Here is a 21,965-nt window from a genome sequence, read left to right as displayed (position 1 = left end):
ACAAATAGAATCGACTAACTTTACATTGACGAGCGACATTTTGATAGCTCGTTACAGTTTGTAACGTAATTTGTTGTAATGTAAATTAATGAATTCATAAAAACAGGATTAACTTATTTTTATTTTTCATATTATGTTTATAAAAACGCTCTTTTACACGTACAGCTTTTAAAACTAGTTGTCGTCGTTCTTGTTTGGATATTACCATAGGTAGCATTGTAGAATCTAATTTGTACATAACTGTGAGAGAAAGAACCAAACTAGCTGGATGTGGCACCTCATTTAATTCCACTTTTTTTTATACCCTATAGCCTATTTTTACTTTCATTTTATTTCGTTTTTTTCCACTATTTTTACAAGAGATGGCTTTGGCTACTAAAAATAAAAGCTTGGCTGAATCGGAGTAGCTCCTTTTGTCTTTCCAACTGGGCACATCAAACATAGATTAAAGACTTAATATTTGACTGTTGACATCAATGAAGTAGGAAACCTAGTTGACATCAAACATGAAAAATGTTTGTACCTAGTTGTCACTTGTCAGTCTGTCACTGAATTTAGAATAAAATAAACATTATTATAAATACTTATTACACATCAATTGTTAATGGAAATTCTCTCGTTTTTTTTATTCTGCAGTTAAAATTTTTAGAACACTAAAACTTCAAATAAACACATTTATCTTTACACCCACATTTTAATATATTTGCAATATGTGATTTCCTGTAAAGCAGATAATTTAAAAATTGTGCTATCGTTAAACTCGTCGTCTAAGGAATTTTAAAAAATATGTATAAAACACACTACGCAAACCATTTTTGGTTTATTTTTATTACTTTTATTTTAGCAATTCAAGTTAAACCTTCTATGTCACAGTTTAATAGGGCTTGGAGCACTAAATATGAAAATAATAAGTGTCCCAAGCTATATCCTAAAAACTTCATTAATTATTTGCCCGTCGGTAAGTTTTCTCTTTATTCGTATCTTACAAGTTTTTTAAAACATTGTTTTACAAGTAGAAAGTAGCAAGACAAATTACTATTTACAACTATATATACGCTTTGTTAGTAATTATTAACTAACTTAACTTTAGCAGTATTGTTCATTCCTATAAATGGATATTAAAACCTAAAAAACAAAATTCCTAAACAAATGTGATTGCTGCCCTTGTACCTTGATATGACTGTGATTTAATTTTATTGTAATAATTATTGTCCCATTTTCTTCAAATTCAAAACAACTTTGTGCTTGAAATATGGTGGTGGTACTAACACATGCTGGTTCAAAACATCCTCAATAAACAGTAGTTAATCTTACAAAATTATCAATAAATATGTACATTACAAATAAAGAAAAAACATCAATGGTGAATCATTGTTAATCATTGTAATCAGTATGATCAAGTTGATTGACAAAAAGTTGATGAAAGTTGGAACAATTTTTTTTACTAACAACATTTATTATGTATCCTCAGGTAATATAACTGCTGGAAATTTTACGGAAAAAATAGAACTTAAAGGTTTAAGGCAATGTGTCATGTCATGCTGTCTTACTGAAACCTGCAACATTGTCTTCATTGCTGATTCAAGATGCTACCAAGTGGAATGCGCTAGTGATGAACTTTGTCTACCATTACCCAGATCTGGACGAAAGTGGGACTCTCATGTGTCGATGATACTAGTGAAGCCAGTTTTACCTAATGGTAAGTTATTATTATTTAATTAGATCAGAGACTGAAATAAGCAATTGTTATTCCTTTTTACGTTTTTAATTAGAAAATAGTCAGGAGGTATCAAATCACACCTTGAAAATCAATTAGGACAAGCCCATTTCTCAAAGCAAATAAATGCTGTAGTCTGCAGAAATAAATCTATAGGTTGGCCGATTACTTACTCAACTTGATGGTTGTACATGCCATAAAAATGGTAGTCTTCTGGGAGGCTCAATTTTGGGATCTACCAATGTATTTTTGTAATTGCTCAGATGGGTGGACGAGCTCATGGCCCACCTGGTGTTAAGTAGATACAGGACTCCGTGAACATCAACAACCTAAATGCTCCCACCCACCTTGAGATGTGAGTTTTATGTCTCAGGTTTATAGTAGAATGGCTGCCCCACCTTTCAAACCGGAATGCATTACTGCTTCATATCAGAAATATGCAGAGCAGTAGTACGAACCCACACAGGCTCAGAAAACACTTTACCACTGCTACTTGTGAGCTAACTTCAGTAAAGCTCTATGACAACTTGCAAAAAAACAGCTCCTGACCTACAATCTATAACACTACTTATTAGTATGCGTGCAATATGTATAATATGCTTAAATAAATAAATAATAAAATAAATAAATCTCACCCGCACATACATTTAATACAATTCTATCAATTTCAGGTTCAGAATTAACATAATTATCATACAGGATGTGAAATCTCGATAAAAATTTAAACTGGAACACAGCTCAATTTCCATATCCCATTAGTAATAATAATATAAAAACTTATGTTGACCTTTTGGATAATGATTATGGATATCATCTGGAACAATAAATAAGTTTATTAATAGTTTTCATTGCCGTTGTACTTTTAATGTATAGTCCATATTAAATATCTCATAATTATTAGTAATTATGATTAGGATATTACGAAGGCGAGTAAATAACCCAAATATGGGAGCATGATGAAGTATTTAAAATAAAAAAAAGTGAAATGCTGCCCTTCTGAAATAAAATCAATATTTTGACAGCACAGTAAAATATGAAAACAGAGTTAAAGCATATCATAAACTGTGAGTTAGCTCACGTCTCAATTCTCATATTCCAATGAAGGGTTATTTTTTTTGAGCACACTTTGAAAGTGTGAACTTCACAATGATATTTTTCTTTATATATTCTTAAAGGATTCATTGTGATGGCTTGGTTAATATTATTTTAATTTATACTTACATTATAATAATAATAAATTGATGACATGTAAAGTTGAGAAAAATATTTCAAATAAGAAAGTTAACAGCTTAGCAGCCTAAGCAGCTTAGGCCTTCCTGGAAGTTTTAATAGATCCTAGAAATGTAACGTCACAAGTGTACCGACTTAAAACTGTGTTAAAAGAGAAAAGAATGAAAAAAATTCACATCCAGTGCTTTGCTAGGGTTCATGACTCAATGTTTCTAATTTTTGTTTTTCAGAAAATTGGTCTGACATCCTGGATCAGTCAAGTTACAGAGAAATCAGTAACAACTATTCTCCAGAGGAAGAACCGCTTTACACTCCTTACACAAGTCACCGAAACGATCTTCTAACTGATGAAAATACTGACGACTTTTTATCACATTTTATCAATAACTTACCCAACATGGACGATGAAGATACTAGAGGATTTGTCAAATATAGAGACAACGGTGATACTGATATGATAATGGATGCCACTGGCTACCTTGAAAAGATTTCTTGTGATGTTGGTGCCGGAGACTGTCCATTCAATGCTGAATGTGTACCTCTTGGATTGAAAACATCAAACGGCTTTTGTAAATGCATTCCTGGGACCGAAGAAAATTCTCAAGGTGCTTGTGTTAAGTCACTGCGACCGTTTTCTAAGGGACCAACTCTGCCAATGGACAGCTCTAAAAAGAGTGAGGGTACAGACACAAAGATGGAGAGCACGACGCCTAGAACAGTACAGACTCTGACAGTTTCGATTGTTTCAAAAACTGTGAGATTCCTCAATTTAAATACTTATATTTTTTTTGTGATTATTGAAGTCGAATAATAACGTAGCTAATAATATTTGCAGGTCCAATTGCCAGATAACGAAGTAACACTGGCGGCATATACAATACCCGACGAGAAAGCTACTATGAGCCATTATAATTACGTCTGGACACTCGTCGACCAACCTAAAGGCGGCTTCACTGGTAATAATAACATTGACAAATATCAACATTAGATGATTAAAGATTAAAAACAGTATGCTAGAAACGATGCTCCTACACGATTGAAACTATATCTTAACACGTTGACTGCCCCGTAAGTCACCGGTGTCCTACGCGGCGCACTAAAGTAATTATGTCGATTTCTCTCTTCTAACTTCTTATTAAGGCACCGGAATACCGAAGGTGCTGAGAATGAATATATTTCTAAGAGACCTAAAAGACTAAAACATATCGTCTTCTCGCATTAAAACTGTATAATCTCAAAACTTACCAATTTTACAGGAGAGTTTTAAAGATTTAACATGTGATATTTTTAATAATAATCATTTTTGCAACATTTTTTATTCTTTATTTTTTACCAGATACAGATACATTATCTGCCTTTTAAAGTAAGATAAAATAATGTATTAATTTTATTATAATAATAGTAGGCAAACTAAAACTAAACTACGCTATTTTGACAGTATTTATGAGAAAAAAACTGGACGCAAATAATTCCGCAAACCCAATTTCGAATATTTTTGGAAATTGTACACTTTTAATGCGAAAAGACGATATATTAACAAACAATAGAAGGCGAAGTTAGTCAATCCAGACGCTTAGTAACAGAAATCGACATAATTCGTTCAGTGCGCCACGTAGGACACCGGTGACCTACGTGCCATACCGTGGATTTTTTATTTTTATTAGATGGGTGGACGAGCGCACAGCCCACCTGTTGTTAAGTGGTTACTGGAGCCCATAAACATCTACAACGTAAATGCGCCACCCACCTTGAGATATAAGTTCTAAGATCTCGTATAATTACAATGGCTGCCCTACCCTTTAGACCGAAACGCATTACTGCTTCACGGCAGAAATAGGCGTGGATTCCCAAGGACTCGTAGCATAATTAAAAAATTAAAAAACACGCAATCACCAGCACCATCTTTAACTATTATTGTTTCGAATTCAGGTAATATGAACCAAAACGGGGCTACGGTGACGTTAACAGACTTAACAGAGGGCCAGTATAGATTCAAGGTGGCGGTGAACGGTACCACCGTTTACGGCGAAGGGTACGCCAACGTGACCGTGCTGCCGCCTCACCGCACCAACACCGCGCCCCAAGCGGTCATCACGCCGCAGACGCAAACCATCAGATTACCTAATACCGTTGCCGTACTCGATGGAAGCGCTAGTAAGGTAATTAATATGGTTCGATAGATTTCATTAACAAAACAAATATAAAATTGTTAATCTATACATATAAATAAAATGAGTGTCTCTGTTTGTAATATTGAAATAGCCGCTTTTTACTACATGCATATGAATATATACGGTACATACACCAAAATAACATTATTTACAATTCTTGTCTGTCTGTTTGTTCCGGCTAATCTTTGGAACGGCTGGACCGATTTTGACGGGACTTTCACTGATAGGTAGCTGATGATATAAAGAGTAACTTACGATACTTTTTTTAAGACTAGCTTCGCCCCGCGGCGTCACCCGCGGTACGACAATAACCACGGGTAACATCGCGGGAATCAGCTATCAATAATAAAATTTAATGTTTCCGAAGCGAAGCGAGGGCGGGTCGCTAGAAATGTATTAACCTACAGAGGTTTTTACGGATGTTCCGTTATAACTACTGAACCAGGCATCCGATTGACTTGAAACTTGGTATCCATGTAGAAAATACATGTACATAATGGATAGGCTAATATTTATATGAGTGTTGGACTTCCTACACCAGTTGCGGGGGCGTTAATGATGAGAATCTTTGTGGTGGTGAGAAATAATAATGTTAATTTTAAATGCCCAGCAAAGCGGATGGTTACAGCTAGTAGTTAAAAAAACTAATTTTTTTTATTGCTTAGGGGGGTGGACGAGCTCACGGCCCACTTGGTGATAAGTGGCTACCGGAGCCTATAGAAATCTACAGCGTAAATGCCGCCACCCACCTTGAGATATGAGTTCTAAGGTCTCAGTACAGTCACAACGGCTGCCCCGCCCCTCAAACCGAAACGCATTACTGCTTCACGCCAGAAATACGTGGGGTGCAGACTCACAAGAGGTCCTACCACCAGTAAAAACTAACTAACTAATTAAGTAACATACTTTTTGCACATAATATTATGCTACTCTATCATGGTTGTTCCAATTGTTTTTACTAATTTGCATAAATATTAAAATCAACGTAAATAACGATTGGTGCGCATGATTTAGCCATCACTATTCACTATCACTTATGTTTCCAAAGGTAATATATTAAAAATGTACTTTACATAAACTTATAATTAATTGTACCTATTGTAATAAATTCAAAAAAAAACCAATATGCTACTCTGTAAAAACATTTTTTATTTCTTTCAATTGCATATCAAACTACTATTACGAGGGCTGCACTAAAAGTATCGGGAATGGAATATTTCCACTGTTCCTGTCATATTAAAATCTTTTTAATTGAAAACTCCTTGGTTTTAAAAATCGAATACCATTTATTTATTTACAAAAAGATTCTCGGTCTTGTCACGAGGTTTTGTCAAACTTGTTTAGTCGTTGAGAAAATGGAATTGACTCGAGAAAATTCAAGAGCGATGATTTATTATGACTTTCGAAGTGGTTTAACACAAAAACAGTGTGTTGACCGGATGATTTCTGCATTTGGTGATGAAGCCCCATCCAAAACCACAGTTTATCGCTGGTTTGCTGAGTTTCAACGTGGACGTGTCAAGCTCAGTGATGATCCCCGTCAAGGTCGTCCAAAAACTGCAGTCACCCAAGAAAACGTTGATGCTGTGCCTAAGCTGATTGAGGAAGATCGACATGTGACATACCGCGAAATTCAGGCAACTTTAGACATTGGCATGAGTCAAATACAAATAATCTTGCATGAACAATTAGGTGTAAAAAAGTTGTTTTCCCGATGGATGCCGCATTCGCTCTGTGAAGAGCAAAAAGCGGCTCGCGTTACTTGGTGCGTCAGAACTCTCGAAAGATTCCACGCAGGATCCTCAAATGCTGTATACAACATTGTTAAAGGTGACGAATCCTGGATATACGCGTACGAACCCGAAACAAAAAACCAGTCACGAGTTTGGGTGTTCGAAAATGAGTTAAAGCCAACAAAAATTGTTCGTTCACGGAGTGTTGCAAAAAAAATGGTGGCCACGTTTGTCTCCAAAACCGGCCATGTTACGACTATTCCTCTTGAGGGACAAAGAACGGTTAATGCAGAATGGTATGCTAGTATTTGTTTGCCACAGGTCGTTTCTGAACTCCGTAAAGAGAACTGCAACCGCCGCATCATCCTCCATCACGACAATGCGAGTTCTCACACCGCGCACATAACAAAAGAGTTTTTAGAGCAAGAAAACATAGAATTATTAGACCATCCACCGTACAGCCCCGACCTAAGCCCTAATGATTTCTATACTTTCTCTAAAATAAAGAATAAATTGCGTGGACAGAGATTTTCATCACCTGAAGAAGCTGTGGAGGCCTACAAAACGGCCATTTTGGAGACCCCAACTTCCGAATGGAATGGTTGCTTCCATGATTGGTTCCATCGTATGGAAAAATGTGTCAAATTTCGCGGAGAATACTTCGAAAAGCAATAAATACATTTTTAAATAGTAGTGTTGTGTCACTTCGTCAATTCCCGAAATTTTCAGTGCCGCCTATGTAATATTATTATCTATTAATATTATTGCGCTCACCTGTTAAAACAAAGGAACGACATTTATGGTCTATTTTTATAATAAATTAATTCACAATACTAAATACAAATTAACTTCAAATTTTTTCAACTCTGTCCACCGCTATTTTATTGACATTCTACAATATTCTACATTAATTCGAATTGATTCTCAAACAACGCAAGCGCGCCAAATTTAAATGAAGTAGTCCACTTTCTTTACATTAATATAAATTTTGTACTGCTTGAAAAAACATTAAAATTTTCGGAAATGTTTAATTTTAATCTATTCAAGGACGACGATGTAATCATATCGTGGCACTGGGATCTAACATCGGGACCCATAGGCTACCAGCCTCCTCTCCAAGATGGCGCTACACTCGAACTAAAAGATCTCAAACAGCCCGGACATTACACTTTCAAACTAACAGTAGAAGATTCAGACCTCGTTAAGAATTCAACCACGGCCAACATTACCGTGCTAAATCACACGGATTATCCGCCGGAAGCTAATGCTGGTATGTTTAAATTGCAGGTTTATTTGCGTTATTTATGGTATAAAAATCATGGTGTTTCGATTTCCGTATTCAAAAATTAAAAATGTCAATCTTTTTATTTTTATTTTTTTATTGCTTAGATGGATGGACGAGCTCACAGCCCACCTGGTGTTAAGTGGTTACTGGAGCCCATAGACATCTACAACGTAAATGCGCCACCCACCTCGAAATATAAGTTCTAAGGTCTCAGTAGGGTTACAACGGCTACCTCACCCTTCGAACCGAAACGCATTACTGCTTCACGGCGGAAATAGGCGGGGTGGTGGTACCTACCCGCGCGGACTCACAAGAGGTCCTACCACCAGTGATTACGCAAATTATAATTTTGCGGGTTTGGTTTATATTACACGATGTTATTCCTTCACCGTGGAAGTCAATCGTGAACATATGTTGAGTACGTATTTCATTAGAAAAATTGGTACCCGCCTGCGGGATTCGAACACCGGTGCATCGCTACATACGAATGCACCGGACGTCTTATCCTTTAGGCCACGACGACTTCAAAAAACATTTTCTCTAAAACATTTTGTCACTTCCGTCAGTCCTATTAACTACGTTTTCTCCTATTACGTTTGTCTGTTAGATAAATGCAATATAATTAATAATTACTATTTACATTTTAAAGTGAAAAATTTCACTCGCGACAGATTCGTTAAACCTAGAGAGAAAAGATACAAATCAGGACGAGCGGGAGTGAAAAAATAGAGCGTCTCGCGAACCACTCGACTTCGGAAAGAGGGAGAAAGCAAGCTAGGCCGTTTCTCTTATAAACATTTTGTTTACAGGCGTCGGCCATTAGATGGCTTGATTATTTTATTTTTTCTTATTTACGTTACCTCCGAAAACTCTCTTGTACTGTGGGACCTTGCAGTGTGTGTCTTTTTATTTTTGTGATTACATTATTATGATGATCTTTGTGATCATGTTATGTCATTGATACTACAATGCATTACTTAAAGCCTACTCAAATTTGGTTATAGTAATATTTAGCGCTCAAATCCCTGACTATATTCTAAAAAAGTTTTTATACGCATTTATTAGCTTGGTATGTACATGTTTTTATTTTATGCAACTGATCTTTTAAACGTTGTTTTTAATTGTACCGACTTATAAACGTCCGATAAACTTGAAAAGTCACCAAGGATCCATGACCATATAATAATTTAATAATTTCGCTCCAATATCTTGACCAGTAGTTATCAACAGAATAAAAAAATTATAACTTCACTCCAATATCAACGCAACGCTCTATTATCAACAAGATAAAAACAAACATGAAATTACTTTACTAGTTCGGTTAGCTATTTAAGCGTGTTTCTGTTAGTTTTTAAACAAATATTTTTTTTTTTCAATTTATCTGATAATTATTTTTAGGTCAAGACGTAATCATATATTTGCCCAACAACAATTTAACACTGAACGGCAGCCTGTCGACTGATGATCACGAGATCACATCCTGGGAGTGGACTAAATCCGCAAAAGACGAAAATAAAGCTGTGGACATGCAAAATACTCATTCACCATATTTACAGGTTTATTAATTAATTAATTAATAATTAAAGTTGAAGGCAACAGATCTAGAGGCCGCAGCCCGACTCGTTGGTCCGATCAGATCCGCACCACTTTGGAAAGTACAGTGTACAGCGCGCTGCATGACGCCGTGGACAGGGGAAAGTGGAAAAACATCTTAAGATTGAAGCTCATGGGTGATGGTAGTCACGACCCTCAGACATGAGGAACACGACTCGAGGAGGAGGAGGAGGAGGAATTAATTAATATATTATATTTTCAATTTACAAAAAATATCCCCGCTACGCCACTATAGTAGGGACGGAGAAGCAAGTTCAGTAGATTATTCATAGTTACTTCTATATTTCTGCGTATATTTGCTACTAAGTATTCAAGTAATTGAAAAGTGGTCGCGTCGCCTTTAAGTTTCTATAGATGGTGTAATTTCCCGGCTGTCTACATAACGTTTTATTCGTAGATTTTATGGCCTGATAACGAAGTCTTTAAGCAAAGTCTTGTGTTTCACGAAACGAGTAGCTGAGTTCACGGCCCTATAACCTGGCGTCCTTCTACCTTACCCTATTATTTAACGGGTTCTTGCTACATTATTACGATGCTATTACAAGCGCTGTGATGGAATCGTGATCTAATGGTCGCATAACCGGATATTCTGAGTACATGTAAAATTCAGAACCATATCAGCTTTTAAAGCTCTTAGCAAAGTCAGCGGGGTCAGAACCGAACAGCTCCTCTTACTCAAAATTATCTCAAAAACTTAAGGACAACACCGAACGTAACTATAACTTACGTATTACGTCATCGGAGCCAAAATAAACGTCGGAGCCAAAATAAACGATCAGATACGCGTACCAAATAAAAAAAAAATACATTATCCACATACGATTTATGTTGTTTGTGCTTTTCATTGTATTACAAGAACATTGACTAGTAAAGTTAGAGATGTGTGTAGATGCCCTATCCCTTTTTCGCAATGAGATTTGTAGTAACAAATTCCGTAGGTTTTTTTTATTGTCGCCTTTTTTATCTGACAACGGAATCTTAACACACGAATCAAATGTTTCTTCTTCTTCTTTTTCTTCACCTTATCCCACTAGGTAGGGTCGGCACAGCTAGATTTTCTCTTCCATTCTCTTCTATCAGCCGTCAGATCAACACTCACTCACGAATCAAATGTACCATGAATATTTTTTCGTAAAAAAAAATTATATTTTTGTTTTGTTGACAGTTGTCAAATTTGTCGGAGGGAATGTACACGTTTGTATTGAAAGTAACAGATTCATCAGGGCAATCGTCCACGGCGGAAGTTCACGTATTCGTGAAACCTCCAACTAACACTCCGCCTATAGCCGATGCCGGACAAGATTCTGTGAGTACACATATTAAAAATAATAGCTAGGATATTGAAATCAATACTTCATCCGTATTTCTAATCTTATTTTTTTGTCTCTATTTTTAGAGCTATATACTACTGATGAACTGAATCTTTTGAATCGAATTTTTACCAATTTTTTATTTAATTGTAAGTTTATTTGTAAAAAGTTATGTGAGTATTTTTGATACGGTTAAAAATAGTCCGATTCTCAATTCCTAATATGTTGTAATGAAATAGAAGAAGCATGCAAACGGCATGATGGTGTTAATAAATTATAACAAAAATTGTTGTTGTAGTAAATTGTAAATAAGTGTGTGTTTTATTAACTCACCGGATTCAGGACTATTGTGGCGTCTTCAGTATTTAACCAGTTTCACGAAAGTATAATAATAAATACAGAGTGTAACAAAAAATATGCTCCTTAATGATGTTATTTAGACGTTCCTTTGCATGCAATGTAACTTTAACTGTGAACTTAAATGTAACTAAAATCACATTAACAACTTCACACAGCCGAGAACCGAACGTTATTATTTGATGGCCGCTATATAAAATACAGAAGAGTGAATCATATTGGCTCATTATCAATTTTACGATAAATGTTAGTAAATTTCTAAATTAACTTATAAATATAAAAAAAATACAGTAGGATTTTCTTTGATTTTCGTGAAACGTAGACATGACCAGATCTACTATGACAGTTTCATTTCGCATTCAACATGTTTATTGGTTTAAATTGAAAACAAAAAATTGTAAATAACTTCATGAAATTTTCTGGATTAAGAGTAAATTGTTTTTTTGCGAACTCTTCTCTTTTGTATCGGACAGTTTTTTTTTTTTGCTCACTGTACATGATACGTCATGTTACAATACGGACTTGTGGTTTTTGATCGCTGCTCTGCGAGTACGTATCAGATAAATGAGTTACGGTTACGGTATTCAAACTAACAACTTGCATGCAAATGTTTTTTTTTTATTGCTTAGTTTGGTGAATGAATTCCCGCCCCACCTGGTGTTAAGTAGTTACTGGAGCCCATATACACCTACAACGTAAATGCCGCCACCCACCTTTGAGATATAAGTTCTAAGGTCTCAGTTACAACGGCTTCCCCACTCTTCAAACCGAAACGCATTACTGCTTCACGGTAGATATAGGCGGGGCGGTGGTACCTACCCGTGCGGACTCACAAGTGGTCTTACCACCAGTAAATACGCAAATTATAATTTTGCGGGTTTCATTTTTACTACACGATGTTATTCCTTCACCGTGGAAGTCAATCGTGTGAAAATTTATTAAGTACGTATTGCATTAGAAAAATTGGTACTTGTCAGCGGGATTCGAACACCGTTGCATCGCTCAACACGAACGCATCGGACGTTTTATCCTTTAGGCCACGACGACTTATAAAATGTGACTTGCAGTTCATATCGTTGCCCCAAACTTGGGTCGCGCTGAACGGGTCCGCGTCTCGCGACGACCACCGCATCGTCGCGTACACGTGGCGCTGTCTCTCCGGCCCCACTAACTCGAACATTGTGAACTTTAACGAGTCGATCGCGAACGCTACGGGCCTCACGAAAGGACAGTACGTCTTCTCGTTGACCATATTAGACGATAACGGTAATCCGGCAACGGACAATGTCACTGTCAACGTTGCACAAAGTAAGTGTAGTTTTGTTTCCAATAGTATAGCAGTAAGTTTCATCTATATAATTTGTTTCGTAGCATTAAATTTTCGGCAATAGCTTAATACTATCATCAGCCCGCTGAGTTTCTAGTCGGATCTTCTCAGCGGATCTCGATTCTGATCCAGTAGTAGATTCATTAGCGAAGCAGCTGCTCTTGAGCTGTTAGGTTTCCTTTGGAGGCGCTCGGGCAGCTGTTAGCAAATCCCATCCCTTTTGTTGAAACTGGAAAGGCCTTCGGGCCACCAGTAAATCTACTTTCATAAAAAAAAAGGTTAATACTAGTGCATTTTTTCTTTAAAATAACTTTTTTGTGACATACTTCATTAGTATAACCAAAGACCCTAATATTTTAAATAAAAACTTTAAGCCTGGTTCTACATGGTCTAATCTGGTTTAATCTCGTAATTATTTCATTCATTAACAACGTGTTCATTGTTGTGTGCTAATGTCTTTTAATTTAATAGTAGAACTTTAATATAAATAAATAAAAATCGACTTCAAGGATGAAATTTATGTTAATAATTGGACTACGGCGAGAGAATGTCTTATAAACAAAAAATTTATCCATAAGCGAGTAAAAATGATTATACTTTAAATGTAAACAGTTGAATATAGAATCTCCTACTTTTTTAAATCGGTAAAATCAATTGGAAATCAACCCGGTCTCATTGGTATCCCCTATGTTATATATTTTTTCTTTAAATGGGACCTACCATTTTTTTTTGGCATTAGATTGTCATGTATGTACACACACAGAATCAATATTTATGAAATAAAGTTTGTAAAATAAATTGAAACTAGAAACAAATTCAGAGATAAGAAGCTAAACTACGTAGAAGTTAAGCAATTCGAATTCAACACACCCGCATATCGTTCAAGCGATTTGAATTCTATCTTTATTCAGTAACTGCAGATATATTTTGAAAATTACGTAATATCTAGTAAATATTAACATAATGGCACACAGAATAAGCATTTTGTTTAAGGTGGAATTCACCATTAAAGCTTAATAATTAATAAAATAATTTAAAATGTTCACGCTCATTATATATTTTCTATATTTTTTCTAAATTTTAAGTTATTCATTCGTGTTGAAGAAGCACAAATCAATTCTTCAAAGATACTTTAACATATAATTGGCTTGTAAATTTAAAATCGAGAAAAAACCCTTCGATTACTTTTAGGATACAAAAAATAATAATTCAATATTTCATATCGTCGAACAGATAAAAATAGTCCGCCCAAGGCAGACGCTGGCGGTGATAAAGTACTAAACCTCCCGGTTCCTGTGCTTATATTAAACGGATCAAGATCATCAGACGACTTCCGTATCGTCTCGTGGAAGTGGGCCAGGTCAGGCTCCGGACTCGCCGCCGGAACTGTTATATTGGATTCGGATACGCAACCGGTTTTGATGGTAAATATAATTAAACATAACAAAAATGTCTTGTACAATCGAGCTATGAGTGAGAATTAGATGAACTGAAAACTTTTTTTTTTTCTTATAATATCTTCTGAATTTATAGATTTATTCTTACGTATGTATATAGAGTGTATTGTGAAAATGAGTACAGTTGATCGTATTAAAATATCATCACCCCGTTAGTGTGTGTCTTAAAATTCCACTAAAAGATTACTAAAACATCATCGTCTATGATCTCCAACTTTGATAAGATGCTTTTTAGTTTCAGTACCCAGAAAACTAGATATGATTCTTATGAAACTTTTGATTAATATACGTCACTGGTCCTCAACCCGCGGCACTTTTTGTCTTCTCAGTTCCACTCTCTTCACTCCACCAGACTCTTCTACGAAATGTATAGTTTAGGCACGGAATATTACTTAATATTATCTTGCCTTGTAAGAGACGAGTAAACATTTTTGAAACGCGATGCTATGAAAATATATTTAAAAAAAATGGCTCTTTGAATAAATTTCAATCATGTATTATCTATATTTGGCTCTTTTAAATGACAAAGTTGTCGACCACTGGTATATCTCAATCTTAAGTAGGCGGTAGGCAGCGGCTTGGCTGTGCCCCTGGCATTGCTGAAGTCCATGGGCGACGGTAACCACTCACCATCAGGTGGGTCGTGTGCTCGTATGCCTACAAGGGCAATAAAAAAAAAACACTACGACCGCCAAACGGTGTCTCTACCGGAAAGTAATCAGGCATCCCCATTTTACAATACAATATTGAACGTAAGAGAAATTTTGATGCTTCAAAGATGCCATGACTTGATGCCAGCATTCACGTTGTAATATCTATAAACGTCACTCACTTCGATCACTATCAATCATTACTTAATTAATGCCAGCGTCAGTAAACCGGTGTGCTCGTCTATAATAGTAACAAAGGTGCTGATGTATGTGTTTCCTGATATAAAAACAACATAAAAAACTACAAATAAAAAAAAAATTACAAAGCTTCTCTGTACATTGCGGCTCAACAAAATATGCTCTACAATACTCTAAATCACAAGCATTACTGCTAAACTGAACTGCTAAACAACTAATCGACTTTTGGAACGACTTTAGACTCTAAATGAAGTTTATTAATCTACACAGTATAACTAAAGCGTGTGATGTTATGTGACAGCTCACAAATATAGAAGCGGGGCGCTACGTGTTTGAACTGACGGTGACTGACGACCAAGGCGAGTCGGACAGGGACACTGTCAGTGTTCAAGTCAAACCGGACCCGCTCGAGATGAGCCTGCTTGAGATGACTCTGAATATCCCGGTATCTACATTTACGCAAGGACAGTTGGACTCGTTGGTACAAAAAATGGCTCTGCTCTTAAAAGGAGATGTCAAGATGAACGTAACAAAAGTATTCGGACAAGTCGACTCCGGGAATACACAGCTGATATTCTTTCTAACTGAAGACGTGAGTAGAATCTTTTTGTATCGCAACAGCTATTTTAGATATATTCTGTACGATGCTTAGTTTTTAAAGAATAGTCCTAGTAAAATATTTCAAATAGATTAACCATAGTACAAAATTGGAGTTAATAATAAATAAACAACACGATTGCCTGTTGGTTTAGCCACGCAACGTCCATAGTGGGTTAACCGATTAAGTTCTGGTTTTGATGGTGTTGAGAAAAGCTAGGGCGAGTATTTGAACTCCATTGGTCTCTGGTTACGTTTTGAGGGTGCTTTTAGGTACCCTAAGCACCGATCACCGTTTTCGTCGTTTACTAAACCATAGCCACAGCCCATTGAGTTTCTCTCTCAATGGGTCACGTTTTCGATCCGGTGGTACATTCTTCGAAGCACTGCTCTTGCTAGGGCCAGTGTTAGCAGCACCTCCTGGTTTGAGCCCCGACAGCTCAACTACACGATAGAGTAACGCTAATACAGCCTCTCAAGGCTATCAGCATAGGTAGGAAGAAAAAAAAACGTTTTGAGTGTTTATTGATTAATACAACGACAAGCTCTTATTTCTATCGCGACGCAATCTTGCATTTCTGTTTGGAAAGTTTGATAATGTAAGCATCAAATAATTTTAGATACCGAAATCTAATCTCAACATCAGCTTGTTAGCCTCAATATCGATAATACTTCTGGCAGAATAAGGTGATGGAGGGTATACGCGCGTTGACGCTGTCCCGGGGCGCGGCTCGTGCAGGCGCGTTCGGAGGCGCGGCGCGGGTGCGTGCGCTGCGCTGTCTGAGCACGTGCTCGGGGCGCGGCCGCTGCGACCGCACCGACCACACGTGCCGCTGCGACGCCTTCTGGATGCAGAGCCTCTTCACGCAGCTCGACCCCGACGCCATGCCTAATTGCGGTCAGTCCTTTGGGTTTATTATTTTTTATTGCTTAGATGGGTGGACGAGCTCACAGCCCACCTGGTGTTAAGTGGTTATTGGAGCCCATAGACATCTACAACGTAAATGCGCCACCCACCCCGAGATACCTACCACCCGTGATTACGCAAATTATAATTTTATATATAATATTAGTTCTAGAAAACCGTCCTGGATTTAACTAAACAGACCAATGATGTGTTTTAAACATTATGGTATCATAAAAAACGATCGACTCAGTAAATTATTTTATATTACAATATTTCATACAAATAAATATTTAAATGATACGGAATTAAATATTTTTAATAACAATTATAAAGTAACTAGCTCACCCGGCAAACTTCGTAATGCCTCAATCGATAAATAAAAGACCTAAACTTTTGTATCAAATAAACTTAAAACAAACAAAAGGAATCCGTACGACGGGGGGGACATCAACGGAAAAACAAAATTGTTATTTTTATTTATTTCTGGGCATTTTCATATTAATATCTGTATAATATCTACTGGACTTTACAAATAATTCAAGACCAAAATTAGCCAAATCGGTCCAGCTGTTCTCGAATTTTAGCGAGACTAACGAACAGCAATTCATTTATATATATATATATAAAGAATGCCGCCGAAACATTAGGATGATGTTAATGTATCTCACGATATCTACTAACATCAGTTTCTTGTCGGGTCTTCTCAGTGGGCTGCGTTTCCGATTCGGTAGATTCTGCGAAGCACTGCTCTTGTTAGGGCTAGTATTAGCAACGCCCTCAACTTAGAGCCCCGAGAATTCACCTACTCGCTCGGTTACGCTGACATAATCTCTCAAAGCCTAAGTAAAAAAAAACCACGATACAATGAACCCTTGCAGACTGGTCGGTGGTGTACGCGAGCCTGGGCGGCGTGGCGGCGCTGTGCGCGGCGGCGGCGTGCTGCTGCGCGTGCGTGCGCGCGTGGCGCCGCGTGTGTGCGCCGCGCAAGCCGCGCGCCCGCCCCAAGTACCGCCTGCTGCCGCTCGCAGACCACGAGGAGAAACCTTGTAAGTCTCCCCGACATATTGTATACATGTTTTCAGACAAGCTACACTATAGTGCCATATAGTGTAGCAGCCTATACTTAGCCAATAATATCGTGACTAAGCGACAATGCGTGAACTTTACAGTAGACTAATTTAAAGTTGAAATACCTGAAAAAAAAAATATTTTAACGAATCTAACTGTAGGATTGAAATTATTTTAATAGACCTAGAAATATATATTTTTTGCGCATCGAATATGGTTATTGCCTATCATTTATGTATAACACAATTATTGTCGCTTAGTCACGTTTGCCTTTCAAGCGTCGATATATATTTTATTGTTTAGATGGGTGAACGAGCTCACAGCCCACCTGATTTTAAGTGGTTACTGGAGCCCATAGACATTGGCAACGTAAATGCGCCACCCACCTTGAAATATAAGTTCTAAGGTCTCAAGTTTAGCTGCAACGGCTGTCCTACCCTTCAAACCGAAACGCATTACTGCTTCACGGCAGAAATAGGCAGGGCGGTGGGTGGTACCTACCCGCGCTGACTCACAACAGGTCCTACTACCAGTAAACTCATAAATAATATATAGTACAGTACAGTGTGTACAATGTAAGGTGTGCGATATTGTTGTACTATGAGCTATCTACTATATGCTATTATATTATAGCGTAGTCTGAAAGCGGCTTTATTGACGCACGTGTATAGATTTACCACTAGTAAATTTCATGTCTCTAGAGGAGTGACTGTATTCGAATTATGTATGATATCTAAATTGGTTCTGGCAATCGTTTATACGCATGTGGAAAGGACCTCTTCGACACATCTACACACAAATGAAGAAAAAGGGTGCGTGTACTTATGTACGCGCGTAAGAAGTTATACTTTATTTTTATTAAATTTATTTATTTCTTTTTTTATTTAAATTTTAATCAATTTAAAAAAAATCGATTAAACAACATCCTTACACGCATATTGGACATCCTTTTTCTTGACATCGTATAAATTCTGTAATTCTCGGTACGGTTCGGAAAGTTCACCTGCGGCTATACTCAGACTCGCCAAGTTACGTCGGTCGTATTGTAATGAGCGATTTAGTGGGCAACTTCATTCTGTTAATTTTGTGTCACGGTGCGCGCGCATCGTAAAATTTCACTCTCATTAATTTTTCATAACGCGCCTAAAGAAGTATAACTTCAAAAACCTTAAATATATTCACTGTTGATTGCGATTACTTTCGGTTTTGTCATGTTAGCATAGCACATTACATATTTAATATGCAACTTTCAGTTACGAGCAGAGACATGTCCGACACAGAAACAGAGTCGGACGTTCTCTTCGAATCGAAAACGAAAACGTCATCGTTTTCAACGCGTGCCTTGAACGGGGAGCCGCAGGCCAACGGCTGGAAGAAGAACGGACATTACAAGGGATCGAGGAAAGTCAAAACATAGTTCAAAGCCAATGTCAGTTATTCACAAACAGAACAGCGTTGTAGGTAAGAGACTCTTTTTTTACTAAATTAAGATTTTGATTTGTTCCTTTTTTTTCGAATCCTGTGTGCTTAGTGCGTTTTTTTTTTAACTTCTCGATCGCGTAAAAGTTGACTCATATTTGTATGGAGTTGGAACAGCGCCCCTAGCGGCAAACGAAGGGAAACTGTTCCAACTCTTTAAAGTTGAAGGTGAAGTTTAAAAAACTCGCACTAAGCACACTGATTGAGATAGCAACAAAACGTATTACTATTTTATATAGATAGTTATGTCTAACTTTGATAATAAATTCTAATCCGTCTGGAGTGCGTCTAATGACGGCTATCTTTAAAAATTTGGAAAAAAGTATCATTGTATAATTAATAATAATAAAAAGCTGAAATCAGACAATAGTGTTGCCAGCAAATTATACTTCTGTTGATTATATTTACACAAACTAGATTTTTTTTATCATTGATAACACCGTCTATAACTTATTAATCTTTTTTGATCAATCTAAATGTTAGTATCCTACAAATATTAAGTTCCTATAAAAAGTAAACTAAGAATACAACGCTGTTATTGTGTTTGTGGCTAATGGACGTTTAAATAATAAGTAAATAAATGTGTATTAATAAACCCTAAGGTATTTTAGTCGACATGCTTAGAACGTAAAAAGATCAAAATGTATAATGATTGGCACCAATAAGTTCTGGTTGCATTGATTGGTGTTGAAACATGAATTAGCATTATAATTATAGTGAAATGATTGGTAATAAATACTGTACAAAGCAATTTTCTTTTAACAAATATACTTATGTATCCTTCTGTGTTTTTAAAATATTTGTTCCAATGAAATCTATCTTTGCTGTGCCCACACTCTCTGTAACAGTTGTGAAAGAATAACGACTGATATTTTATGTGAAATTTGATTTAGGAAACCATAAAAGAAAATTTTCCTAAATTATGTGAATAAAATGGAACAAATCTTTTATTGTTTACGTATTATAATTCAGAATTCAAATTCCCAATAATACTGTCATTTACCAAATTTTTTTCTGTTAGAGATTATTTTTGAATAAGGTAGAAAAGTTGCACCTTTTTTTGCATCATGATAGAATTTTTTTCATTATACATACATTTATGACAAACTATAATCAAAGTATATTTGTTAAAATAAGCAGAAGTGTGTTGCCAAAATCGGATTATTTTTTTTCCATAATTGAAATAAACAAAAGTTCGTAACGCACATGAGTGATTGATCACACATTACCGCATAACAATATAAACTGATAATTCAATTAAAACCAATCATACTAGTAAAACAGTTCTCCTTTTGAGTAGCATTCCTGTTATATTTTTCCACTACTCTTTCCTTACTCTCTTCACTCTACTACATATAGATAGACATTTATATCTGCTTTTTATTAGGAAATATAATATATAGATAGATATCGACTAGTTTGTGAATCGTGGTTGGAAGCTTAGGTTTCAAACCTAAATAAAATATTTTACAAAGTAACCTAAGTGATTGACTTAGAAAGTATTAAATAAGAACTATTTCTAAACAGTATTCTAGTCGTTATACTTAATTTTTAGATATGTAATAAGTAAAATAACTACAAAACTAATATTAAGTATAGGCAATTAAAGTCATTTTGTATTTGTTATTTTTGAGCTTCAATTGTATTTTATTATTTAATCATTAAATTAAAATTATTAAACAGGTATTTTGTTGCTTGGAAATATATTATTTTAGCCAATAATTGGAAGTGTTTTATTGTTTTTAATTATTAATGGACAGATTGTTTTTTTTCTTGCTTATTCGCTGGTAGTCTAACGGGTTGTTCCGCTAGGCATGGACGGGTAGGTGAGCTGGCATGCTCAACCTGAGAGAATTTACTAACACAAGCCTTAGCAAGAGCAGTGCTTCGCAGAATCTATCATCAGATCCGAATCGTGACCCACCGAGAAGATCCGGCGAGAAACTCATTTGGCTGGGCCTCGTGTCAAACCGTTATTGAATTTACCTACAAACCAGACACCAAAACTTAATTTCTCTGTTCGCTATGAAACGAAGTCAAATCCATAATTAAACAATATTTAATCAAATGTTCCCGTTTCAGTGCACTCGTGAAACTATTCACCTACTTAGCGTACCCAAATCGTGCATATCGCTACATATTTCATTTTATTGCTTAGATATATGAACGATCTTCACACCCGGTGCAGTACTTATACGAGTCCAAAACATTTCAACGTTAAAGCCGCTATCCATCTTAAAATATGAGATCGAAGTTCTATTATACATATAATACTCCAATAACGCTACTGCTCATTCTCCGGTGAATCCCGCAGTCGCCACTACATGAGATAGGGTGGCGTTATTACATGTGTTAAACTTCCAAAATTATATTCTATTTATACCCAGACATAAATTATACGTTAGTATATGAGTAAAAACAGGTAGAAATGAAACATCATTTTTTTATGAATACTTTTTAATCATAAAAGTTGATAAACACAGCTTTGTAACAGAACTTAGCAACTTGAACACTTCGTTTTAGTTAATTTAGGCAAAGAGGCACTCGACTGTAATCTAGACGATTATGCTAATGCTATTCTAAATATTTCCATTACATTCGCAGTTTCAACAACCCTACTACATTAACCAATTACCTTTTTCGATTAGGATAGTAAAACGACAATCCTCTTGTTACCAGTTACATTTTTTAATCCCCGGCCTATATCCGATTGTATATTATTTTCCAAAGAGAACAGAGAGAAAACAAACTGAAATTATAATAGGAGCTTAAAATGCATTCGCAATTCAATTGTGTATTTTTCAAACAGTACTTAAATGTCAGAGCTTACATCAGCTACTAGGTGTTTTGACCTTGTGACCTATT

General features: G+C 36.2%; 1 protein-coding gene across 1 annotated transcript; it reads left to right on the top strand.

Annotated features, from left to right (window-relative positions):
- Positions 1-498: 498 nt before the first annotated feature.
- On the top strand, positions 499-20,822 carry LOC101736949 (dyslexia-associated protein KIAA0319). Its single transcript, XM_004931795.5, has 14 exons — positions 499-958; positions 1,472-1,699; positions 3,178-3,701; positions 3,783-3,903; positions 4,877-5,106; positions 7,899-8,121; positions 9,535-9,692; positions 10,916-11,056; positions 12,485-12,725; positions 13,978-14,168; positions 15,351-15,641; positions 16,328-16,544; positions 17,432-17,599; positions 18,875-20,822. Exons 1-14 carry the CDS (start codon positions 787-789, stop codon positions 19,036-19,038), a joined length of 3,069 nt encoding a protein of 1,022 aa, XP_004931852.2. The 5' UTR covers positions 499-786; the 3' UTR covers positions 19,039-20,822.
- The last annotated feature ends 1,143 nt before the right edge of the window (positions 20,823-21,965 follow it).

This window comes from Bombyx mori, chromosome 3, assembly GCF_030269925.1.
Source record: "Bombyx mori chromosome 3, ASM3026992v2".
NCBI lineage: Eukaryota > Metazoa > Arthropoda > Insecta > Lepidoptera > Bombycidae > Bombyx > Bombyx mori.
Note: the sequence above shows the minus strand (reverse complement) of the source record. Positions and strands in the feature narration are given on the sequence as shown.

Coding starts and splice junctions, on each gene's coding strand:
- LOC101736949 (XM_004931795.5), top strand. CDS start 787: ATGTATAAAACACACTACGCAAACCATTTTTGGTTTATTTTTATTACT. Junction 959..1,471: donor CATTAATTATTTGCCCGTCG/GTAAGTTTTCTC, acceptor ATGTATCCTCAG/GTAATATAACTGCTGGAAAT. Junction 3,702..3,782: donor TTTCGATTGTTTCAAAAACT/GTGAGATTCCTC, acceptor TAATATTTGCAG/GTCCAATTGCCAGATAACGA.